The following is a 26,638-nucleotide window of genomic DNA, read 5'->3' on the forward strand; positions in this document are numbered from 1 at the left end:
GCGACAGAAGGGGAACTACATTGGTTTAGTTTTACATTAGGCTTATAAAGGAGTTGTGAATGTGGTTAATTACTAGTATCTGAATATCTTTTAAAAAGAAATTCCAATAGATACTTATCACACGTGGTCCAATATGAGCCTCAAAATTGCGTCAAATTTCCTGTACATTGTTCCTAAAATCTATGTTTGAACACTCCAATGTTTGAAGTGCGTAATTATATTTCCATTGGAAATTCATTAATCATGGCATTTATTCGAAGGCTCAGGACAGACATATGACGCATCATAAACTTCTGCTTGTCTCCATTCTAGGCCGATGTGCTTTGTGAAGCAGTTGGAGATACCACAGTATGGCTATAAAAACAACGTCCCCACGACAACCCCACGCTCCAACCTAGCCAAAGAGTTGGAGAAATACTCCAAAACCAGCTTTGAATACAACAACTACGGCAACCACAACGTCTACAGCAAACGGCACACTGCTGCACCCAAACTCCACAGTCGAGATGCACTCCCCAAAAGTGATGATGGTAACACCTGAACACTCACATATCTGCTTGCTGACATCACTGAATATGTATCATTATTAAGGCTGTCGATTTATCACATTAATGTTTGACGATTGATTAATTAGATAAAAATAATATGAAAAAGAAAAAGAAATTAATCATGCCACCTTACTGTAATAAGGAATTGTCCTACCATCGGAGCAATTCAAGCCTAAAACATTTTTATGTTTTTGCGAGTTGCAGTCAGCAGAGGGCAGTCACACATGTTTAACTTTAAAACACTGTGTTCATGGTGTGAGATGCTGAAAACCATTGAGATGCTACTGTACACAACCAAAGTAAGACACTCCAAAAGTGTTCTTATGACGCATGTGTACATGGATTTACAAAGTTAGAATAGTCCTTTAGTAAGTCGTAGCCTTTAATAAATAGACGCAAAATAGTTTATCGTGGACTATAGGCCTATCATTATTTTATGTATTACTGTATATTGAATAGTCTTATTCAGGGGCATTTTTCAGTGAATATTGATGAATGTGACTAATTGCAATTAGTTTGATTAATTAATCGGCATACCATGTAATTAATTAGAATAAAATATTTTTTATTAAATTCAATTGACAGCCCTTATAATTATCATCACTACTGGAACTCTTGAACAAGTATTAGTTCACGCGAAAAAAAAAAAAAAAGAATATTCTGATATTATTATTACTCACTGAGGGAATGAGGTTTTGCCCCAAGTGAAGGAGTTCAAGTACCTGGGGGTCTTGTTCACGAGTGAGGGGACAATGGAGCGGGAGGTTGGCCGGAGAATCGGGGCAGCGGGGGCGGTATTGCACTCGCTCTATCGCACCGTTGTCACGAAAAGAGAGCTGAGCCGAAAGGCAAAGCTCTCGATCTACCGGTCAATTTTTGTTCCTACCCTCACCTATGGTCATGACCGAAAGAACTAGGTCGCGAGTACAAGCGGCCGAAATGGGCTGCCTCCGAAGGGTGGCGGGCTTCTCCCTTAGAGATAGGGTGAGGAGCTTAGTCATCCGTGAGGAGCTCGGAGTAGAGCCGTTGCTCCATTGCGTTGAAAGGAGTCAGTTGAGGTGGTTTGGGCATCTGGTAAGGATGCCCCCTGGCCGCCTCTCTAGGGAGGTGTTTCAGGCACGTCCAGCTGGGAGGAGGCCTCGGGGAAGACCCAGGACTAGGTGGAGAGATTACATCTCCACACTGGCCTGGGAACGCCTCGGGGTCCCCCAGTCAGAGTTGGTTAATGTGGCTCGGGATAGGGAAGTTTGGGGCCCCCTGCTGGAGCAGCTGCCCCCGCGACCCGACTTCGGATAAGCGGTTGAAGATGGATGGATGGATGGATGGATGGATATTATTACTCACTGTCATGCTGTACCAAACTCGTGTGACTTACAAGCTGATCTTTTCCAAACAATGCAAGCTGACAGTGACAACGGGCTGTCAAGCTCCAAAAAGGACGAAAAGTGCCATAAAAGTATCATAAAATTAATCCATACAACTTGTGAGCCATGTTCCAGCCATACAATTGTTTTGTGTGAGGAAAATTTTTTGTGTGAACTATTCCTTTAACTACAATAATGTCTGAGAAAGCTAATACAAGCTAAGCCGTTTTCTTCACAGTTATATATTAAACCATTGACAATCTACACAATAACGTTATACGCCAAGATGTATGGTGGGCCCAGAACTAGAATGCCTTCGAGATCATCCTTCCCTATATTCCAGAGGTATGGAAATATATGGAAATGATCTGGAGGCAGATGCATGATGAATGATGCGGCTGAGTCAAATTAAGTCTGGATTTTGGGCTGCTTCTAATTGCAATTCTGTGCAGATAAGTGTGAGATCCCCGACCATGCTTTAATGACCAGACTGAGGGGGGGGGGTAGTGAAAAGGGAAATAGAGAGAGTGAGAATGAGAGAGAGATGGCAGCAGGATGCCCGCAGGGAGATGCCACTTTGATGCCCAGCTGGTGGTTGTGTCTCATTGTGTCTTTTGTGAAACTGCAGAGAGCTCTCTCGTTCTCTCTCACCTAAAGCTCCTTTACCACACACCATCATTTACAATTTCCTCATAATAATAGATTTACAAGACATTCATTCTAAAGGGATGTGACAATAGAGCCCCTTCAACAAGGTAAAAGAACAGATTTCTTCTTGACCATGTGAAATACTTCAGCTAGTCGTATCCAGACCCAGTCGAATGTTATTTATTTATTTATTTTTGCACTGATTTTGGGGGGAATTCTGTGGAATTCCAGTGAATGTACAGTATGTAATTGTTCAACACAGGAAATCGACATGTATCTTCCGAATGTTCATGTACCCTGGAATCGACCCTATTCTGCCGAATTAATGACAATCAATTCAAATGTGATTACCTCTCCATCTAGTGCAACCTTCGAGTTATGGGTTCTGGTGAATAAACAATGGTGAGGGTCATTTCGAGGTTGCATCTTTGCTCATAAATTGCTTGTTTAATTAAAAAAAACAATTATTAGAACAAAATATGAGAATTCAACAGCATAAATACAGGACAAACAAAACAATAAACCAAAAACAAACAAAACAGTTCATGTGTTTTGCATGCGATTATGTGAAGTGTAGGTGTGAGGTTGTGTTGTGCGTGTGTACATCTCTATTCAGTATGTATGTAAATAGATATGTAAGGCAAGCTGTGGAATAAAGAGTAGAGAGGGGAGGGAAAAAAAAGAAAAAATATATTTATATATAATAAAATTGTCATGTCTAGATGTGTTTTCTTAATGTTTTGTTTTCATGTCTTTTATTTAGAAATTTCTAGTTCCTGTTTCATGTCATGTGGTTCCCTTATCATGTGATTTAATGTTTCCCTCCATGTTCATGTGTCTTGTTTTCATTGGTTTATTGTTTCATTAGGTTGTTATCAGTTGTAGTTTGTCATAGGTTTATTGGCTTGTTATCTTGTTTAGAGTTCTGTTTGTTCATTGGCTTATGTTTCCCCATGTCCATGTATTTAAACACTCATGTTTGCCATTGTCTCGATTATTGAATGGAATGTAACTTTATTATTTTGTTCAAGTCAAGTTTATGCCAGGTTTATGTCATCTAGTTTTTGTCAAGTTCATGTTTATGTACACATTTATAGTTAGGGTTTTTTGATTGCACATCTGTAAATAAAACTGCACATGGGTTCTTCACTCCATCGTCTTTGTCTGCTCCTGTGTCATTGCCTACCAGCAATGTTACAGAATACTTGACCTAACCATGAACCCAGCAGTTCAGCTCATACGGCTGGGGAATCATCCCCTGGAGGACTATGTGGAGGACTTGCCAGGTGGATTTTAATGTGGTTGCCCTCAAATAAATTTTTCGGGTGGGTTTGAGTGAGCCAATCTCCACTTTGATGCCTAGCGGTCGCAATTCCCTCACCCTGGCTCAGTATTTCGACCTCGCCCAAGAGATCACTGGTTCCACGTTCACTGTGGGGCAGGTGGATGTCGAGCCAGCATCCCAAGTCATGGTCGATGAGCCAGCGCCCATGCCTGCCGCGGCCAACCAGCGAGCATCCACGCCTGCCACGGCCAACGAGCCAGTGCCCACGCCTGCCAAGGCCAACGAGCCAGTGCCCACACCTGCCACTGAAAACGAGCCAGCACCCACGCCTGCCACGGCCAACGAGCCAGCACCCACGCCTGGCGTGGCCAACGAGCCAGAAGCCTCGTCCGTCCCAGAGCTAGCGTTGCTAGCCTCGTCCGTCCCAGAGCCAGCATTGTCAAATTCGGCCTCCTGGAGGAGGAGGAGGAGAAGGGCTTTCGTCTCCAAGTATCTGCCCATGTTCACGACCACAGATATTGCTCCCAAGACTCAGTCCATGCCCACAACCACAGAGGTCATACCCGAGACTATGTCCATGCCTACGAACACAGAGGCTGCTACCAAGACTCTGCCCATGCCACGACCACAGAGGTTGCTCCTGAGACTCTGCCCATGCCTATGACCACAGAGGTCGCTCCTGAGACTCAGTCCATGCCCATGACCACAGAGGTCATACCCAAGACTATGTCCATGCCTACGACCACAGAGGTTGCTCCCAAGACTCGGTCCATGCTCATGAATGTAGAGGTTGCTCACGAGACTCCTTTCATGCATATGACCACAGAGGTCATTCCCGAGACACCGTTCATGCCCACGACCACAGACGTCGTTCCTGAGACTATGTCCATGCCTATGACCACAGAGGTCGTTTCCGAGGCTATGTCCATGCCAATGACAACAGAGGTCGTTTCCGAGGCTCTGCCCATGTACACGACCACGGACGTCATCTCCAATCTCTGCCCATGTTCACGACCACAGAGGTTGTTTCCCAGTTATCCACGGGCCCTTCCATGACTTTGCCCCACATCATGGCAGCTAAGCCAGAGTCAGCTCGATGCCTTTTCACAGCCAAGCCAGAGTCAGCTCGGTGCCTTTTCACAGCCAAGCCAGAGTCAGCTCGGTGCCTTGTCACAGCCAAGCCAGAGTCAGCTCGGTGCCTTGTCACAGCCAAGCCAGAGTCAGCTCGGTGCCTTGTCACAGCCAAGCCAGTGTCAGCTCCGTGCCTTGTCTGCTCCATGCCATGTCACAGCTGAACCTCAGTCTGCTCCATGTCATGTCACAGCTGAGCCCCAGACTGCTCCATGCCATGTCATAAGCAAGCCTTTGCTCCACGGTCCACGCCCACCTCTGCTCTACGGTCCAGGCCCGCCTCTACTCCTTGGTCCTCAGTCCCCTCCAAGACCCCTTCAAAACCCTGTGGGGGGAGCCAGCCCACCAGGGAGTTAGTGCAGTGACTATCTTGCCATGTGCGTCAAAGAGTCAGTGTAGTCACTGTCTCTCATTGTGCATCAGGGACCTCTGGCTCAGTCTGCCCAAACTGACCACTCGCGAAAATCCCATGGTGCAGTCTGGATTATTTAAATAACATAATCTGGATAAAAGAAAAAAAGGAAAGAAAGAAAGAAAGAAAGAAAGAGGGAATAAATGAATAAAAAATACAAATAAAAAGGGACTGGATGGGATGTAGGTCTGTAGTTTTATAGATATGTGTTTCTAAAATCTAATACCCGGGACCCGGTCATACGCCTTCTCCAGATCCACAAAACACATGTAGACCGGATGGGCATACTCCCAGGCCCCCTCCAGGATCCTTGCGAGAGTAAAGATCTGGTCCGTCGTTCCACGACCAGGACGAAAACCGCATTGTTCCTCTTCAATCTGAGGTTCGACAATCGGCCGAACCCTCCTCTCCAGCACCTTGGAGTAAACTTTACCAGGGAGGCTGAGAAGTGTGATACCCCTGTAGTTGGCACACACTCTCTGATCCCCCTTTTGAAGAGGGGAACCACCACCCCGTTCTGCCACTCCTTAGGTACTGTCCCAGATTTCCACGCAATGTTGAAGAGGCGTGTCATCCATGACACCCCCTCCACATCCAGAGCTTTCAGCATTTCTGGTCGGATCTCATCAATTCCCGGGGCTTTGCCACTGCGGAGTTGTTTGACTACCTCAGTGACCTCCCCAGGGAAATAGAATCTGATCCCCCATCATCCTCCGGCTCTGCCTCTACCATAGAGGGTGTGTTGGGATTTAGGAGTTCTTCAAAGTGTTCCTTCCACCGCCCAATAACCTCCTCGGTTGAGGTCAACAGCGTCCCATCTTTGCTGTATACAGCTTGAATGGTTCCCCGTTTCCCCTCCTAAGGTGGCGGACGGTTTTCCAGAAGCACTTTGGTGCGGACCGAAAGTCCTTCTCCATGGCTTCTCCGAACTTTTCCCACACCCACTGCTTTGCCTCCCTCACGGCCGAGGCCGCAGCACTTCGGGCCCTTCGGTACCTTGCAACTGCCTCCGGAGACCTCCGGGACAACAAATCCCGGAAGGCCTCTTTCTTCAGTCGGACGGCTTCCCTGACCACCAGTGTCCACCACGGTGTTCGAGGGTTACCACCCCTTGCGGCACCTAAAACCTTGAGGCCGCAGCTCTCCACCGCGGCTCGGCAATGGAAGCTTTGAACATTGCCCACTCCGGTTCAATGTCCCCAACCTCCGCAGGGATGCCTGAAAAGCTCCGCCGGAGGTGTGAGTTGAAGATCTCACGGACAGGGACCTCCTCCAAACGTTCCCAGTTCACCCGCACTACTCGCTTGGGCTTCCCAGGTCTGTCCAGAGTCTTTCCCCACCCCTGACCCAACTCACCACCAGATGGTGATCGGTTGACAGCTCTGCCCCTCTCTTTACCCGAGTGTCCAAAACATATGGCCTCAGATCCGACGACACGATTACAAAATCGATCATCGACCTTCGGCCTAGGGTGCTCTGGTACCACGTACACTTATGAGCATCCTTATGTTCGAACATGGTGTTTGTTATAGATAATCCATGACTAGCACAGAAATCTAATAACAAACATCCACTTGAGTTCAGATCAGGGAGGCCGTTCCTCCCAATCACGCCTTTCCAGGTGTCCCTGTCATTTCCCACGTGTGCGTTGAAGTCACCCAGCATCACTATGGAGTCCCCTACTGGGGCCCTATTCAGGACTCCATTCAGGGTCTCCAAGAAGGCCGAATACTCTGAACTGCTGTTCGGTGCATATGCACAGACAACAGTCAGAGTTTTCCCCACAACCCGTGAGGCGTAGGGAGGCGACCCTCTCATCCACCGGGGTAAACTCCAACGTAGTGGTGCTCAGCCGGGGACTCGTGAGTATCCCCACACCCGCCCGTCGCCTCACACCCTGGGAAACTCCAGAGAAGAATAGAGTCCATCCCCTATCCAGGAGTACGGATCCAGAGCCAAAACTGTGCGTCGATGTAAGCCCCACCAGATCCAACTGGTAACGCTCCACCTCCCTCACTAGTTCCGGCTCCTTCCCCCAGTGAGGTGACATTCCACGTCCCCAGAGCAAGCCTTTGCTGCCCGGGTCTGGTCCGTCGAGGCCCACGGCCTTCACTGCCGCCCATATGGCAGCGCACCCGACTCCTGCGGTTCCTCCAATGGGTGGTGGGCCCAAGGGATGTAGAGGGGGGTTCCACGTTGCTTCTTCGGGCTGTGCCCGGCCGGGCTCTGTGACAAACCCGGCCACCAGGCGCTCGCCGACGAGCCCTCCATCTGGGCCTGGCTCCAGACAGGGGCCCCAGGCTTCCTCCGGGCAGGGTAACTCCTCCTCTTGCCGTTTTTTCCATGAGTCATTTTTGAACCATTCTTAGTCTGGCCCCTCACCTGAGACCACTTTGCCTTGGGAGACCCTACCAGGAGCACATGGCTCCAGACAACACAACCCTCAGGATCATAAGGGCACACAAACCTCTCCACCACGATAAGGTGCTGGTTCCCGGAGAGGACAAGTAAAAATACAATACAAAAATACTATTGTCTAAATGTGGTGACAATCTCATTAATCCCCTGGGAGGAGTATTTAAAAGTTCAGAGACTGCAATATTAAAAAAATCCAAAATGGCTGACATCCTGTTGGGAAGCTAATAACTATAATTATGAAAGTTGTCTGGCTTGTTGAGAACTGTATATAAACCAATTTTGGTGACTGTAGGTGAAAATGGGGGTGCTATACAGGCCATCTTACACACCAATTTTAAAGGGGGCACTACAAAGCCCATGCGTGAACTTTTGCCCAGACCTAATGGCCAAGTGCCTCACAAACAAAAACCCAAAGATAGGAAGAAAGGATATCAACTATCCCTTTACAAATTAACATCAGCAGTGGCTTGACATTATTCTAAACAATTTTTAAGCAATTAATTTAAACATATTTCAAAGTCTGTTAAAAGTACCATACTTCCTGCTGCCAGCTGGTGGTGGCATTTTAAAGAGGGCACTACAGAGCCCCCCCTTTCACACCCCCCAATTTCAGTGCTTGGGCCCTATAATAATAATAATTTTACATTTATATACCACCTTAAAAGAGGTAGCAGTTTAAAGATGAAAAAAAAAAGATGATGTGGAATTATATGTGGTCAACTTTAAAAGACGGATAGATGAGCTACTGTGTGAAATCATCACTTCAGGTCAGGAATTTAACATTGGGCTCAGGTTTAGACTATATAAATGAATAGATGGGAATCGTGTTAACATTAATATAGACATTTCAAGAAATGGAAAGTGTACATGATGTCATATCTTAATGTTACACTTGACAAGCTCCAGATGCACACATATAACAGAGAAGCAAACAAAGTCGAGACCGCACCCATCCGAACCGAAATCACAACATGCAAATTTTCATTCAGCAGGAGTACACTTTAGAGATATTGGCTGCACAGAATTATAATTCTTTGTAATTTTGTATATGTTTATTTAAAATGTCGCTTTATCCTTGTGCCTCTTGGATAATCAGTCTAATCAGTCAGATAATACTAATATTTGTTATATTATACTGATGAATCCTTTATTCATTTTGAAGTCATTATTCGGCTTTGGGCACATCCCTAGTAATTAGTTACTGTAATCTTAGTACTTTTTAGTAGTATTTTTTCTTTCAAAAAGTAGTGTAGCTCATTACATATTAAATTCTTGGTCATATTTCAGATTACAGCTACTAACTTTCGATTTAAGGAATAATCTGGGTTCAACAGATACAGTCAGCAAGGAGGCCCCGCCCAGCCATGGGGGAAAGCAAAGCTCTGTTACCATAGTTACCCATACATTCCTATGAGGAAAACGGGGAGAAATATCCAATAGATTTGGCTATTTTAAGAAATATAAGACTAAAGAAGAGCACTGCTGCTGCAAGCTGTTGAGACATAAAGTAGTTTCTTAGCAGTGTCAGACCACACAAGAGAGAAGTTAAGTCACGTTAATATTTTGTCATTCAATTGGTATCTTAAAATGTTTTATTTATACATTTTAATATGATTGATGATTAATGAAATGATTGTACACATAAAATAGCTCTAATCAAACCAAACTTACAGAGAAATATATCCTCTTAGAAATGTTTGATTGATTAAAGTATGAAAAACAATAAGCAGTGCTCCACTCCGAGCACATCAAGTTTTCTCATATATCTTGTCTTGTTTTCTGTTGTTAACTCATCATTATGTCTCTGCTGGAACTGCTGTGGTGATAATATGATTTAGTCTTGAATCTGCTGGGATGTTTCCCAGATACATTAAAGCACGTGTCCAGCATATGGTGGACTACAGCCACAGTGCTCTTCTTTTGGGTTTCCATTTCTGTCAGTTGGCGGGCAATAAAAAAATTAGTTTGGTTTTTTTGGCATTGTTTGGAGTGCAAAAAATAGCTTTTCGTCATATTTTTCTTTGTTTAAATATCCAAATTTGTTGGATATTTCTCCCCGATTTCCTCATATGAAAGTATGAGTAACTATGGTAATAAGGCTTTGCTTTCCCCCACGCTAAACCACGCTGCGTTGCCGACCGTAATTATACAAGTTAAGCTCACTAGACAGCATTTGTGGCAAAATATTGACTTGTCCCTCAAATTCTTTAAAGGTGCACTCAGTAACTGTTTCCTTATTAAAAAAAAGTCCCTCCTAAAGAAATTTATTGTAATTTTGAAACATATGTATCAAATCATGAGAATCAAAATTGTCCCCATTCACTTCCTATGAAAGTGCTTCACTGTAACCTCCATTTTTGGAGGGACGAATCAATTTTTTTTTTGTGGTATTCAACATTATGCTACAAATGATGTCGATTGATCTTAACGTGAATTGAACCTGGAATATTCCTTTAAATGTATTACTTTAATAGATTTCTTCAATTATTTAGGTAGAATAGTTTTAAAACATGATTAATATGTATTTTGTGATATTAATTGTAATTTGGTGATATGCCCCTTATATGTTAACGTCATGGCTCTGTTTGTCTCGTCAGTGAAGCGCTACTGTAAGAGCTCGAGTTCAGCGAGCAGCACTAGCAGCAGTTACGGGCCCAGCAGCAGCAGCCTGAGCTGTGGAGGAGGTGGAGCCAGAGGAGTGGAGAGCAGTGCCAGCAGCACCTGCAGCAAGAGCAGTTTCGACTACACACATGACATAGAGGCGGCACATATGGCTGCTACCGCCATCCTCAATCTCTCCACCCGCTGCAGGGAGATGCCACAGAGCCTGAGCGGCAAAACCCTTGACATCTGCACACAGGTAATGCCTGAGTGTCTGTGAGTCTATTGCCACTTCTTGAGACGTGTTCACTCTTCATAATCCTGTGGGGGTTCAGCGCAAGCACAAGTCATTACGCTTTCTGTCGTTCTGTCTGTCTGTTGTGGTATCACTGCTCTCAAGAACCAAGCAGATTATGAGATGTTAACAAATGCAATCAATAATGTGAATGACAGAGATGCATGAGGATGGATGGGGCAACCCTTCTGGCTTTTCACCCCTCAATTGATATGTGCACAAACCAGTGGCGATTGCTTTAACACTACGTGGGAAGCACAGAAATGTGGCAATGACTTTAATATTGACAAATAATCTATGTAAATGACATATTACTCTTTGTGCGTTTTAATATTTTAGCGAATACAAGTGTAAAATACCACACATCACTATAAAACTATTGGTTCAAGTAACACTTTAAACATTCACATGAATATATCCATTGAAGTCTGTGGACGCAGAGCCCCATTGAAGCCATGCTTTTAATAAGAGTCTATGGCACATACCTGTACTATTCGAATCAAGATGCAAAAGATCCTTTTTGATTGGGTGAGAGGCTCTAAACACACCATTTTGGGTCCTGCCCAGACACCGTCCTACTCTGGGAGTCTATTGGGGCTTTTCCACTGCACGGTTCAACTCGACTCAACTCAACTCTGCTCGCTTTTTGGGGGTTATCCACTGTGGACAGTACCAGATACCTGATACTTTTTTAGTACCACCTCGGTCGAGCTTCCAAGCGAGCCGAGCCGATACTAAATGTGACGTCAAAATCCTGCAGATCACTGATTGGTCAGGGAGAATCATCACTAACAGCGTCACTGGCACACGGTCCACTCGTTAGCAATGAGCGAAACAATAAAGTCTCTCAGGAAGTGTATCAGCTATTGGCCGCACACGGCTACCACCGGACCTACCAACAGTGTAGGGAAAAGATACAAAAAACTTAAAAGTGACTACAGAACCATCAAAGAAAAGTGGAAGTGGTTCGACCAATTGGACGCTATCTAAACCGGCGGGTAATGGGAGGGAGAGTGCCCTGGACTCGATGGACACGATGGAGGATGGTACGTTTTGTTACGTTAACTCTATACTCTGCTTGAAATCTTCACTTTATTTAGTTGACCAGATACTGGAAGCTTGCTTCTAAAACAGCCAGGCCAATTTAACTGTTACACTTGTGTAAAATCACCATGCAACAACTGCTTTATGCAGCACAATGAGCTAGTAGCTAACAGCTAACGGTGATCAGTTTGTGTCGTGTTTAAGATGATGTCATGGCAGTAGAGGCGCCGCAACTATGACAATCAGCCTATAATCCCACTCACGTTTAGATGGCACTAAACTGCAGTGGAAATGCAAGCTTAGAAAAGTAAAGCGAGTAGAGTTGAGGCGAGTCGAACCGTAACGTGCAGTGGAAAAGTACTTCTTGTGCACTATTTGTATTGGATCTGTATTTGATTGCCTATTGGACATTCGGCTTTCAATGGATATGTTTAAGAAGCCCATCTTTTCTATATGATGATTGGTCGAACTCTCAAATGGGTGGGACTTTGCAACAAACGGCCAACAATTGAAACCGTGATGTATGTGATTTAGTATGAATGTGTTGGTGGTTTGGAGATACACACACAGTAATGTGCAATCTGACGTTAGACATTTATTTCAGCTTTTATAATCAGATATTTTGCCTATTTTGTTTTGAGCTTAGTTAGAGAAAAGAACCAGCCACCAATGGCACACACACACTTTGTTGAAGCAGTGTCTGAGTCTACTCACTTGGGAAGGGAAAAAAGGAGAATGAGCAATTCCGGGTCAGGTTTCCTTAAAAAATGTGGCAGTCAAGGGCAGGTTGAGTTACAGGGTTTTGTTTATGGGCCAGTTTTGGACTTCACCTTAAAGGGGTCATGAAATGCCTTGAAATGAAATGCCTTTTTTTTTATTATTTTTCCTCGAGGTTCTCTTATCATGTTTGTAAAGATTTTGCCCCCCAAAAAACTGAAATATATATTTGTAAAACATATGATTCTGATCCTCAGAAAAGCTCGGATTTGGTGTTGCTTCTCCTTTAAAACTTGACTGTAAATGCCCACTGTTGTGATTTGCTCTTGTAGTGGTTTCTCATGCCAATTTTGTGAAAAATCACTCAGCATCTTTGGGGTTTTGATTTCAGAAGAATAGATATTATTATCACACAATAAAGCCGAGTTGCCTACTGTGAAACCACAGTACCAACAACAACTGAACTATCTCTGGTTTGGTTTTACTTAAATACACCTCCTCAAACAAGGTGGGGCTTACATGCATTATCTATCATGCTCTTCATTGACTCTGGTCTTGACCATATTAAGAAGTAACAGAATGTCCTTTGGAAGAGATCAATTCTCCCCCCTAAGTAATGCTATTTATGTTTCTGCACACACAGTCAAATAGTCAAACATATGTGAGCACATATTCATCACGTCACAGGCCTTTACATACAGTAAACTGCATGTTTGCCCCTCAGACATAACTGTGGTATAAATCAACAATGTTTTCATTGATTATTCCTGATTAACTTGATAAAAATATACTACACTCTCTGCTCTTGACTGACCAGCCATCTGACTGCTCACCATTACTGGGTGGGGATACGGAAGTGATTTGGTAATGGAGGCGATCAGATGCAAATATCTACCGCAGTGTGACATCACAGTGTGCAGGAATTAGAGAATGAGTCGTGTTGGCAGCTTCGTTTCAACAAACAAACTCTTTTTTTTTGCTCTTTTTGCAATGAGGAGGAAGTTTTGAGTTCTGAAACGTACAGTATGTTTATATAGTACAATGACCTCTTATATTTAAAGGTGAAGTGTGGAATTTCTGTGCCATAAGCATCACCAAACGGAATTGTGAAAATACCGAACAGGCTTTCAAACAGGTTTTCAGAACACAAAAGATTACAGCACTGATATTAAGACAACATATTAAGCATGGTAACAAATACAGATCCGAGTGCAGGTTCAAAACCAACAAATCTTGCTCTCTTACTATTGACATTTTCAGCATAACATTTTTTTTTTCTTGATAACTGCTAAATCCGTCTAGTTTGTGTTGTGCACAGAGGCCTCTACCCTCTATTCCAAATCACAAATCAAGTGTAGCATTTATTTAAGCTATTCACCATTGTGTGAAACTAATGCTAGCAATTATACAACCAGACAAAAGGCAGTTTTTGCTGCACACCAGCTAAAGGCATGACCTGCTGCCAACGTCTTCCCGCATGATGGATTTGAGAAAACAGAGCTGTACGAGCCATGAATGTTATTTCTGAAGGATATAGGGACCCGATTAACCACACACACACACACACACACACACACACACACACACACACACACACACACACGTACTCATCCACTGGTGCTCAGGATGAAATTCAGCAGGAAGCAGGAAAGTAGAGCTGATAATATGTGATGTGGAAACATGGAAACGCCACAAGCATCTCTCTCTCTCTCATGTGCTGTCATTCTGCAGTGGAGGACAGGCTCAGGCTGAGGTTGATCTGGCCTGCAGCACTGTCACAAAGTCAGAGGTGCATGATGCTCCATCTCTACTCCAGCAGCATATTGATTTCAGTAGTTAAGTGTTTGTCTTGCAGTGGAGCTGAGCTGCTTGTTAAGCATGAGTGTGATGGAGAGGACAGAGAGCCCATGAGATCTTATGAGATTTCATTTTTGCTGGAGCTCCATCTGAACATTGTTTTTCTGATACTGTATTTCCAAATTTCTCTTAGAAGGAAGAATGGATATATGACTATATGGCTGGTGTTTAAATAGGAATAATCAAAAATGTTGGTGCACAAGATTAAAATAATGTAACACACAAAAGGAAATGTCACTCTACCACTGTTTATCAGTGCCCCGTCAAATCGTTGCTCTTGTAACATTTAATCTCATTTCAGAGAAATCCATGAAAAGTCTTGGTTATCTTTAGACTGATCTCACAGTGAAATCGGAAACAGGAGGTTGAATTTTCTTTAGCTAAAATCGGTCTGTTCTTACCAAAATGCGGAAAAACTGCCCCCAGTGGCCAAAGCGGGAAGTGTTGTTGGTGGATGGAGCTCCATTTTCTGGGTGAAATGTCCCCAGAGGGATGCCAAAAGCTTTTTTAAAGTGATTTGTTTGCAGCTGTACAGGATGTAATTCAGTGAAGAGAAATTCATATTTTATTAACTATTTAACCCCAAACCTAAATCTAACTGTCAGTGGATGCTGCTGACCCAACATGCTTCCAGTTGAGCTACACCATTGCCAGCTGTGGCTTTTAGTATGATTATGTTGTACTTTATAGGATAAATTATTGGTAGTAAAGTTACTGTAAGAGTCTCTCTGAAGGGAGCATCAATTGTGTAAACACACAAAAAAAAGTGCTTGCGGGGCCTGGGTAGCTCAGTAGTAAGATGCTGGCTACCACCCCTGTAGTTCGCTAGTTCTAATCCCAGGGTGTGCTGAGTGACTCCAGCCAGGTCTCCTAAGCAACCAAATTGGCCCGGTTGCTAGGGAGGGTAGAGTCACATGGGGTAACCTCCTCATGGTCGCTATAATGTGGTTCACTCTCGGTGGGGCGCATGGTGAGTTGGGCGTGGATGCCGTGGTGGGTGGGTAAAGCCTCCACATGCGCTATGTCTCCTTGGCAACGTGCTCAACAAGCCACGTTATAAGATGCATGGACTGACGGTCTCCAACACGGAGGCAACTGGGATTCGTCCTCTGCCACCCGTATTGAGGCGAGTCACTACGTGACCACGAGGACTTAAAATGGGCATTCCAAATTGGTTGAAAAAGGGGATAACAACATTAGTTAACAGGAACTAACAACAAACAATACTTTCACAGCGTTTATTCATCTTGGTTAATGTTTCAACATATTTTTTAAAACATTTTTTAAATAAAAGTTGTATTTGTTAACATTAGCTAATACACTATGAACTAGCATGAATTTACAACAAAAATTTTATTTTTATTAACTAATATTTAAGAAGATGAATAAATAAATATATATATATTGTGCTTTGTTATATAAAATAATATAACAATGCATAGAATTCCCAGGTGACCTAATACATTTGCTGGTTTTTACACAATATAAAATCAAAAAATACAAAATAACTGTTTTATTTCCAAGTTGATAACTGTGCACCCCTAACATGAAATCATGTAAAAAATAATGAGGTCATGTCACAACAATGTAGCATACTATTGTTAAATATTTATTGTGGAATAATGCATACTCTTTCACACACTAGATTTAAGCTAATCTTCTATTCTGAATACAGCCATTGTTTCTGTCTTTGTCCAGTAGAGATCTAGTATACTGTAAGTACCCCAAAAATCCAATGAATGCCATCATTGTTTTACATTCCCAGTCAAATCTATACACATTCATTCACATACACATTACTGGACACGAATTAAGGTGTCGTTTCATTCTTAATGTAACGGGACTGTAAGTCTCGCCTCGTAGGGGAAAATTAAAACATTACCCTGGAAGACTTAAAAGCGGAAGGATCTTAGTCCCCACTCCAGTGCTTTGAGCCTCGATATACACGTTATGTGTATATGTTTTACCTTACACTATTTCAGGATAGACTAGAGGAATAGGTAGTGTAGGCTTCAGGTGAGTATGTCGATACGGTGGCTTCCTGAAGTGCATGTGATGAAAAAAACTCGAATTCCCATCCCCACCTACCTAATCTCAATAGTGCAAGTGAGACGCCCCTACCCCAAGGTAAGTTCAAAAATAACTGTCAAATGTCTTAATTTTAACAATTAATAATTTATTTTTCTTCCCTTAGGAAATTTTATTTATATTTCTCCTGAAAGGACTTATTTCAATAGAATAAAATAACAAAAAGTAACAAAAATAAAACAGTTATTCGGAAGCCCTAGAAAACCTTCAAATGGTTAACACATTCACTCAGAAATGTTTCCAAAAAATAATTTCAGTATTGGGGCACAAACCGATTTACAAACAACACTGGGTGCTGATGACTGTTATAGATAAATCCAAATGATTCACCTTAAATAACTCATCCCACCCCAAATGATCCACTTAAACGATTCTTATGAATCAATTTTATGATTCAGTTTCCAATAGACTCAGTTATCACAAACACAGTTCAAATTGACAGTTGAAACCCTCAGTCATTCAAACACTCAGTTCAGTTCACTCTATATCGGTGGAATGTTCGTGTGTGTATGTGTGTATCGAACTGTTGTACCAGTCTGTGGCAACGACAACTTTGATGCGATGACTTGCGATGACTTGCGATGACTTGAATAACAGCAGAGACAGGACAGTGAGATGTCGTAAGGATGGCAGGGTAATAAAAATACAAGAAAGTTTCAGCGCGGCCCAGGAAAAACTCAGGAACTTTCTGGAACAAAATCGCACGGCGCGGCGCAGCGCAGCTCAAAGATCAATTGATCTTAATCAAAAAAAATGTCTCTGAAAAACAAATCTTGATCATGGACGATCGTCAGTCTCTTAAAAAAACAAAGAAAAACGAATCACTCCTTCAAAACCAATCGTTTAGCTCACGGACGCATTCTCGCGCACTAACAAGTGCACTTAAATGATTCGCAGAAACAAATCAATGTCTCTCACTCCGACACAGTTTATGGATGACTCAGAAAAACAGCAGGACTCTCAAAAATTCTTACAGTCAGAATAACGGCAAAAAACAGTGTTCTTTGAATGAAACTCACGGCTTCAACGACTCTCTCTCGCGCTCTCAGCCAGTCTCCAATGCCGTTCTCTGCCCGATGACGTAATCAACCGAACTTCTGCTTTAACCTCGTCTCCAGTCTCACACAACAATGTTTAGTCTGTACACTAAACCCTCCAAACTTAATCTTAAGACCGTACACCGCTGTCTTGCATTACAGCGTCCGCGAAAACGTGTCGACCTCTCGTTCCGCGATCATGACGAGTTGCCTCGTAACACTGCTCACTCTTCTTCTTCCCAGACGTCTTTTCATCCCCCGCGAATACGCCGGAGAAAGAAAAAAAAACGTCAAACTAAAAGTCCCCATAGAGAAAAATACCTCCGTTACATTCCCCGCTGCCGATCAGGGCATACCACCGACATCTCCAGACTGCCTGCCCCTGGAACATAAACAGAACACAATTTAAAAGTACAACATTGAACAAAATACATTCTTTTCAATCTCAAACAAGTTCATACATATTTCTCATCACAACCTCAGTTAATTTTTTTAACCTTATTTCATCAGATAATCATCTCTATACCTCACCGGTAATTTACCACGGTTTTGTCTTTCAGAGCGTCTGAGCTCTGGAACATTTTCACATTCAAAATCTGAAACATCAGCATCATCAGAAAGTTCTTGTACTCCCCACTCTACTTCAGGGACCACATCTTCTACTACATTCTCTTGTTCTTGCATTACACTCCCTCTTTGTTCTACATCATTGGTTTCCATCTGTACCACCCTTTTATCTCTGTTCTGCACAGTGGCTGGAAAACACACAAGATCTGGGAATTCTGTTTCAGAGTCTGACTGGTTTACGGGTCTACGTGTGGTTGTACATGGCGTACTAGATGATGACAAAGGAAATGTGCAGTGACGGAGCTGATCTCTATGTACTACTCTGGACGGACCCCCCTTTTCAGGTTTGACAGTAAATACAGGTATGTCTGAATGATTCTGCTTTACTACAATGTAGGGTGTATGTTCCCACTTGTCTTGAATCTTATTTCTGCCCCTATGTTTGTGATTACGTAGCAACACACGGTCACCGGGCCTTACAAGCGCTCCCGATGACTTGCGGTCATACACTCTTTTCCGTCTCTTAGAGGCTTCCTGTGCGACTGTATTTGCAACTTCTACTGCAGTCTTTAGTCGGCTATGATGACTCTTCACCCAATCATCCAAGTTTTCTGCATCACTTTCCTCCAAATCCTTTCCACCCAAGACATCTAATGGAAGGCGTGCATCCCTCCCAAACATCAAGTAAAAGGGAGAATAGCCAGTAGATGAGTGGACGTGATTGTTGTATGCCATCACTAGCTCGGGTAGGTGAGTTTTCCAGTCTTTCTTCTTCTCAGGTGTCAACGTTCTCAGCATATTATGCATGGTGCGGTTGAACCGCTCGCACTGAGAGTTTCCTTGAGGATGATAGGGACTTGTACGACTTTTTCCAATAGCATAGACTTTACAGAGTTCCTTGATCACTTGCGCCTCGAAACATCTTCCCTGATCTGAATGCAGACGAGCTGGGCACCCGTAGTAGATGAACCAATGTTTGATGAGGGCCTTTGCAGTGGTACTCGATGTTTGGTTCTTGGTTGGGACGGCAACTGTAAACCGGGTAAACATATCAGTAAGAACCAGTACATTTTCATACCCTCCTGAGGACATTTCCAGCTGGGTGTAGTCCATTGCCAGCACTTCTAAAGGAGCAGTGACATTACTGCAAGTCATCGGAGCACGGATTCTTGGAAAGATATCCTTTGCAAGGGTGCATCTTTTACACTGTTCTATCCACTCTTGGATGTCTTTAGACATGTTAGGCCAATAGTAGCTCCGTCTCATCAATGTCAGAGTACTCCTTTCTCCAAAATGACCTCCATGCTCATGTTGACTATTGTAAACTGAACGCTGTAAGGGAGTCGGTACAACTAGCTGCTTAATTTTCTCCCCATCCCTTGGGTCGAGAATACATCTAAACATCACTCCATGATGCAACTGGAAACGGTCAAACTCTCTGAAAATCTTTTTTCAACACTGGTGACATACTCTGTTGTTCCGCTCGGCTTGGTCTTTTATTTTTAAACACAGCATTGTATAGGGGAACTATCAAAGGATCACTTCTTTGCAACTCTTTAATTTCATCCCAGCTGTACCCACTCACTACTTTCTTAATAGATGCTTGTACAGCCACTTGAACATCAGTTTCTTCCCGTTTGGACCCTTGCGCAGGCCACAGGCATGCACGCACTTCCTCAGTGTCCAGTCGGATGAAATCCTTCTCTGTGTCCTCTTGTTCAGGATCTTCATTGGAGGGAATCCTCGACAATGCATCAGCATTAGTGTTCAATCGTCCAGGCTTATACAGAACCTCGAAATTAAGCTCCGCTAACTGCGCCACCCAGCGTTGCTCAACTGCTCCAAGATTAGCGGTCTCTAAATAACGCAGTGGATTATGGTCGGTGAGTACAGTGAATTTGGAAAACATCAGGTACTCTTTAAATTTTTCTGTTGCAGCCCACTTAAGTGCCAACAGTTCCAATTTGAACGCACTGTAATATTTGTCATTTCTCTCTGACCCTCTCAGGCCTCTGCTCGCAAACGCAATGACTCGCTCAGCTCCCCCTTGCTTTTGACTTAATACAGCTCCAAGACCCTGATGGCTCCCATCTGTAGTGAGGATAAAGGGAAGGCTAAAATCAGGGTAAGCGAGAATAGGTGGCGACATCAAGCATTGCTTCAATTTGTCAAATGCAGTCTGGCATTCGCTACTCCACCTGAACTGTTCAGAGACTTTCCTTTTGTCTTTGCTGCCCATTAGCGCATGCAACGGTTTTGCTGTTTGAGCAAACTTTGGCACGAACCGCGGTAATAGCTCATAAATCCGATCAATTGTCTAACTTCTTTCACACTTTTAGGCACTGGCCAAGCATCCAAGGCACTAACCTTTTCACTGTCGACTTTGATTCCTTCAGGGGAAATCACGTGGCCCAAGAATTTTACCTCAGATCTGAAGAGAAAGCATTTGCTTGGTTTCAACTTTAGGCCATGGCGCTTCAGTCGATCAAAGACCAGCTCTAGTCTCTCACAGTGGCTCTGAAAGTCTTAAGAAAACACGATAATATCATCCAGATATATCAAGAGGACATCAAAGGTCAAATCCCCGAGCACTACTCCCATAAGGCGCTGGAAGGTGGCTGGCGCGTTGCACAGCCCGAATGGCATCCGCGTCCACTCAAACAGTCCAAACGGGGTAGTGACTGCAGTCTTTTCACGATCACGCTCACTTACAGCTACCTGGAAATAGCCAGCCGTAAGATCTAGGGTGGAGAACAGCTGAGCATTCAACAGTGCATACAGAGATTCGTCCACTTTGGGAAGTGGATATGCGTCTTTGTAGGTGACTTGATTTAGCCTTCTGTAATCACAACAGAAGCGCACACTGCCGTCTTTCTTCACAACTATCACTGCTGGGGATGCCCAGGGACTCGCACTCTCCTTAAGGATGCCTTGTGACACTAGGTCCTGCACGTGTTTTTTGAATTCTTGGAAAACATGTGGCGGTACTCTACGGTGCCTCTGTTTCACTGGCGGCGCATCGCCGGTGTGAATGTCGTGCGTTACTGACTGTGTGTACCCGTAGTCACTGTCACTTTTGGAGAATATGTCTCTGTACTTTGCCAACAACAGGTTAAGTTCCTCTCTTTGTGCAGGGGTGAGCTTTTCATAATTCACTTGAACTGGTACTGGAGGGTTGTCAGAGATTTTGACTGCTTGAACATGCGTCACCCGTCTAACGTGAAGCGTACCTTCCTCCTCCTCAAACTCCAGCGTATTCTCAGTTAACACCTCCCGTGGTTTAGACACTACTGCCACTCTGCATCTTGGATTAAGTCTGATTATCCGCTCACTCGAATTCATCACACGTACAGAAACTTTACCACCCTCAGTTTTTGTTAGCACATTGGCCACTAGGAGCCCCTTGGGTAGACTCACACCAGTGGTGGGCTCAATTAATACTTGGCACTTCACTTTAGGTGGCACTCTGCAACGACCTTCAAACACCCTTTCACTTAATGGAGGTATGGTGATGGTCTGTTTTCCACCAACTTTGACAAACCCAATCTTGCCGTCAGGACTCAGAGTTTCGGTTTTCTCAACACTGGCGAACACCCTACGTATCTTTGCTTCGGCAGGTTGTCCATATTTGTTGGCTGACTTCACATTCTCTCCTGTGACGAACACTGACTTAAACTCACTGATGATATTCATTCCAATGATTCCTGAGAGTCCCTTTATCTCCTCTGCTCGTGGGCTCGTGTCTGTCAGCACAAAGATGCACTTCCCGGGAGGACCTTCCCCATGCACTCCACGCCAGCTTGCAAACATCCTAGAACAGGAATGTCTAGTCCATTAGCTGCGGTGAGTCTAACCCAGTGAGCAGATGACAGTCTCAGCTCTTGTTCTCCAAAGTGCTTCCTAAAGTGTGACTCTGTAATAGTGGACACTTCTGAGCCTGTATCCAGTAAGCAGTTTGTCTTGACACCAGCTATTCTAACTTCAACAGTCAGACAATCTCCAAATGCACCACTTTTCAACGTCTCTGTCACTTCGTCAGTCCATTCAGCTGTATGACTTCTTATCATAGATGGCCCAGGGCTGTTTTGCGCTGTACTTGATGGAACATTTCCTATGTTAGTTCCAGCCATCCCTGTGGAACGTCGAGACTGATCAGTCACTTTAGCTGCTTCAAAACCTAGTGAACAGCACCTGCTAGTGTGCCCAGATTCACCACATGAATAGCAGATGTATCGGCCGTCACTGTCCTTCAGGGGTTGTCTTTTTGGACGGCTCTGCTGAAGTTGTACCCTGCTATTACTGTGTACTGCTTGGTAAAGCTCATCTTGACGGGCGGCGATCTTCTGTATAGCTTCAGAAGATCTTTAAGTCTTCTGTATAGTTTTTCCAGTGTTAATGTAGAGGAAGTTTGCTCTGCATCAGCATTAACTACTCTAACACGGGTACTGGGTTTTGGATTTGTGTCTTCTTCTTCAGACCAGGTGATTGCAGCTTGCATTACCTGAACAAAAGTCAAACTTGCATCCTCTTTAACTCGCCTTTTCATTTCACGCCTCAGAAAATCATCTCGAAAGCCCAGGACAAGTTGTTCTTTTAACACACTTTCGGCCTCTGGAACCCTGTTTGGCTCTCTGCGCTGAACTTCGGCTGAGTCTCTCTTGAAGGTCATATGCGTATGAGCGGATCGTCTCTCCTTGCATTTGCTTGCGTTCATAGAAATCTTTCACTCTGGTTCCAATTGGCACTTTGTCTCCATAGGTGTCTAGCAGGACTTGAAAGATATCATCGGTAGATTTTTCGCCATCACCCAAAATGAACCTCACAGTCGCTTTGGCTTCATCTTTGAGGTGCTGTTTCGCCAACTCTACACGGTCTTCTGCAGGTACTCTCATCACTTGGAAGGCAGATTTCATTGACGCAACCCATTCTTCGACGCTTAACTCTCCAGTATTGGTCGAACGGCCACTGAACTCTGGAAGCTTCCTGTCCCTGGGAATATAAATGGTAGCTGGGAGTGCTTGAGCAGTGGCTTGATGCTGGACAACAGCTCTGGCTAGTGACAGGGCTTCTCTTTGTTCGGTTCTTGCTTGGTCGAGTGCTCCCGCCTGCTTGGCAAACCGCCTCTGCATCTCCGCCATCTCCCTCTTCAGTTCCTCAAACTCTGCCATTCTTAAGCTTGTAGGCCTGGGACTTGTGACACACAAAAAAAAAAGTAAATACAGTCTTATTCTATCCTGTTCGTGACGCCAAATGTAACGGGACTGTAAGTCTCGCCTCGTAGGGGAAAATTAAAACATTACCCTGGAAGACTTAAAAGCGGAAGGATCTTAGTCCCCACTCCAGTGCTTTGAGCCTCGATATACACGTTATGTGTATATGTTTTACCTTACACTATTTCAGGATATACTAGAGGAATAGGTAGTGTAGGCTTCAGGTGAGTATGTCGATATGGTGGCTTCCTGAAGTGCATGTGATGAAAAAAACTCGAATTCACATCCCCACCTACCTAATCTCAATAGTGCAAGTGAGACGCCCCTACCCCAAGGTAAGTTCAAAAATAACTGTCAAATGTCTTAATTTTAACAATTAATAATTTATTTTTCTTCCCTTAGGAAATTTTATTTATATTTCTCCTGAAAGGACTTATTTCAATAGAATAAAATAACAAAAAGTAACAAAAATAAAACCCTAGAAAACCTTCAAATGGTTAACACATTCACTCAGAAATGTTTCCAAAAAATAATTTCAGTATTGGGGCACAAACCGATTTACAAACAACACTGGGTGCCGATGACTCTTATAGATAAATCCAAATGATTCACCTTAAATAACTCATCCCACCCCAAATGATCCACTTAAACGATTCTTATGAATCAATTTTATGATTCAGTTTCCAATAGACTCAGTTATCACAAACACAGTTCAAATTGACAGTTGAAACCCTCAGTCATTCAAACACTCAGTTCAGTTCACTCTATATCGGTGGAATGTTCGTGTGTGTATGTGTGTATCGAACTGTTGTACCAGTCTGTGGCAACGACAACTTTGATGCGATGACTTGCGATGACTTGCGATGACTTGAATAACAGCAGAGACAGGACAGTGAGATGTCGTAAGGATGGCAGGGTAATAAAAACACAAGAAAGTTTCAGCGCGGCCCAGGAAAAACTCAGGAACTTTCTGGAACAAAATCGCACGGCGCGGCGCAGCGCAGCTCAAAGATCAATTGATCTTAATCAAAAAAAATGTCTCTGAAAAACAAATCTTGATCATGGACGATCGTCAGTCTCTTAAAAAAAACAAAGAAAAACGAATCACTCCTTCAAAACCAATCGTTTAGCTCACGGACGCATTCTCGCGCACTAACAAGTGCACTTAAATGATTCGCAGAAACAAATCAATGTCTCTCACTCCGACACAGTTTATGGATGACTCAGAAAAACAGCAGGACTCTCAAAAATTCTTACAGTCAGAATAACGGCAAAAAACAGTGTTCTTTGAATGAAACTCACGGCTTCAACGACTCTCTCGCGCTCTCAGCCAGTCTCCAACGCCGTTCTCTGCCCGATGACGTAATCAACCGAACTTCTGCTTTAACCTCGTCTCCAGTCTCACACAACAATGTTTAGTCTGTACACTAAACCCGCCAAACTTAATCTTAAGACCGTACACCGCTGTCTTGCATTACAGCGTCCGCGAAAACGTGTCGACCTCTCGTTCCGCGATCATGACGAGTTGCCTCGTAACACTGCTCACTCTTCTTCTTCCCAGACGTCTTTTCATCCCCCGCGAATACGCCGGAGAAAGAAAAAAAACCCGTCAAACTAAAAGTCCCCATAGAGAAAAATACCTCCGTTACATTAACACTATCTTTGCATAATGCAATAATTCACATTTCATCGGGATGGCATATAAATAGACAAATATGATCATGTTCACCTTGACTTCGTTTAAAAATAAAGTGAGATTCTGCTTTAATTCAGTGTTTGCGGTGCTGTGAGGTTTGAGCATATAAACAACATGAATGTAAAGTACATCTGCTTCTGCATCTCTCTTTATACAGTGACAAATTTAGCATCTTTGATTATTTAGCTCACGCACACACTCTTTGTGCTACTTGTCTATTGAGGGTTGAGGGAGAGCAGAAATATGTGCGCTGCAAAATGTAAAAGACAGGCTTGCTTTATAACCTGAAATGTGAACGAAATCTCTTCTGTCACATCACCACAGTGCCATCTAGTGTATCGGTGCACTCTGAGTTCAGTCCCTGTCCTGTTTTTCATCATAGTAGCACAATCTTGTTGTTGTTATAAAGGCACTGACTTAAACTTTGAAGTCTCTTCATAAATTTGATAGATTAATTAACTTATCCTCAGCCGTGCCTATGTGTTTTTTTAAATGAAGGGTTTCATATGTGTGTGTGAAAATGGATGAATGCCTTTATTGTTTATATTGGAAGTCGCTTCTTTGAAGGTGATTGATAGATGGTTTAAAAAACAGCTGAACAACCCCATATAACAAGTATACAGTTGTTACAAGTGTGAATGAGTCACTCCATGGAAATGGTGCCAATTTGTGTCCCAATATATAGGACATTGAACTTTATTTGATGGATTTTATAGTTTAGTGTGTCATGAGTATGACAATTTTTTTTTTACATTTTAGATGTTTGTTTTTTTGGGGGAATATTTATGTCCTTATTATTTAAATAAATTTAAACTAATCAAATGAATTACATCTGTAGTTACAAAATTAACCAAACCCTTACCCTTAACCCTAACTCTACCCCAACCCTTACCCTTAACCCTAACTCTACCTGTTAGATAATTTTGTCATCCAATGTATTTAATTTATTTTGTTGATCTGCAATCCCCGTCTCGATGTGGCTCAGCTGAGGGAAGAAGTTAATGACACAGACACACAATGCTATCAGATCCTTCTTCAAAGTTTATTGTTCAGCATTCTGTTATATGGTCCAGAAAAACCACATTCCACTGGACCCCCACAAATGATATAGTTCTTCACCTTATATGGGGGTGACATACATGTCTGAGCTATGTGTGAAACGTGAGAGTAGAGACAGAAAACACATTCCTATAGAAACATCCTATTCTTGCAAGGGGAAGCTTTGCTTTGTGATGACACAGCAAGCTACATCACCCAGAGAAGTTGTTGAGAAGCCTTTATTATTTCACATTGCCCACTTGGATCCTGAAAGGATCACGTAGCCTTCTCAACCAACTTCAGTATCAGGTATACGTACATAATGGAAAATGGCGATATTATGCCTGTTTATCATCACATTCAACTTTTGCATTAGTAATTTTAGCAAACATGGGCCAAAAAGTAACATATGTAGAATGCATACAGCAATCAATATAATGGAGGACATCCGGGGCATGAACCTCCCAAACATATTGAAACATTTCCCCATATTCCCTGATGACCAGCGTTATCAGCTAATTCTTTATTCAACTTATCCATTTCCTTTCATACCTTCATGAATTCACCATCATCATCAGTGTGACCCGGGATGTATGTAAAGCATTTGTCACCAAACATTTTACATATACCTCCTCCATCTTTAGCCAAGAGGTAATCCAAACATTTAATACCTCTTGGCTGT

General features: G+C 43.3%; 1 protein-coding gene across 3 annotated transcripts in view; it reads left to right on the plus strand.

Moving 5' to 3' along the window:
- LOC127662858 (myelin transcription factor 1-like protein) overlaps positions 1-26,638 on the plus strand; it is a 169,038-nt gene that overhangs the window by 108,409 nt on the left and 33,991 nt on the right. For all 3 annotated transcript variants that reach the window (XM_052154236.1, XM_052154235.1, XM_052154237.1), the window contains exons 10-11: positions 313-530; positions 10,404-10,666. In XM_052154236.1, the coding sequence (XP_052010196.1) occupies positions 313-530; positions 10,404-10,666 (481 nt within the window). The remainder of the gene's footprint in view (positions 1-312; positions 531-10,403; positions 10,667-26,638) is intronic.

The sequence above is a fragment of the Xyrauchen texanus genome, chromosome 22, assembly GCF_025860055.1.
Source record: "Xyrauchen texanus isolate HMW12.3.18 chromosome 22, RBS_HiC_50CHRs, whole genome shotgun sequence".
Taxonomy (NCBI): domain Eukaryota; kingdom Metazoa; phylum Chordata; class Actinopteri; order Cypriniformes; family Catostomidae; genus Xyrauchen; species Xyrauchen texanus.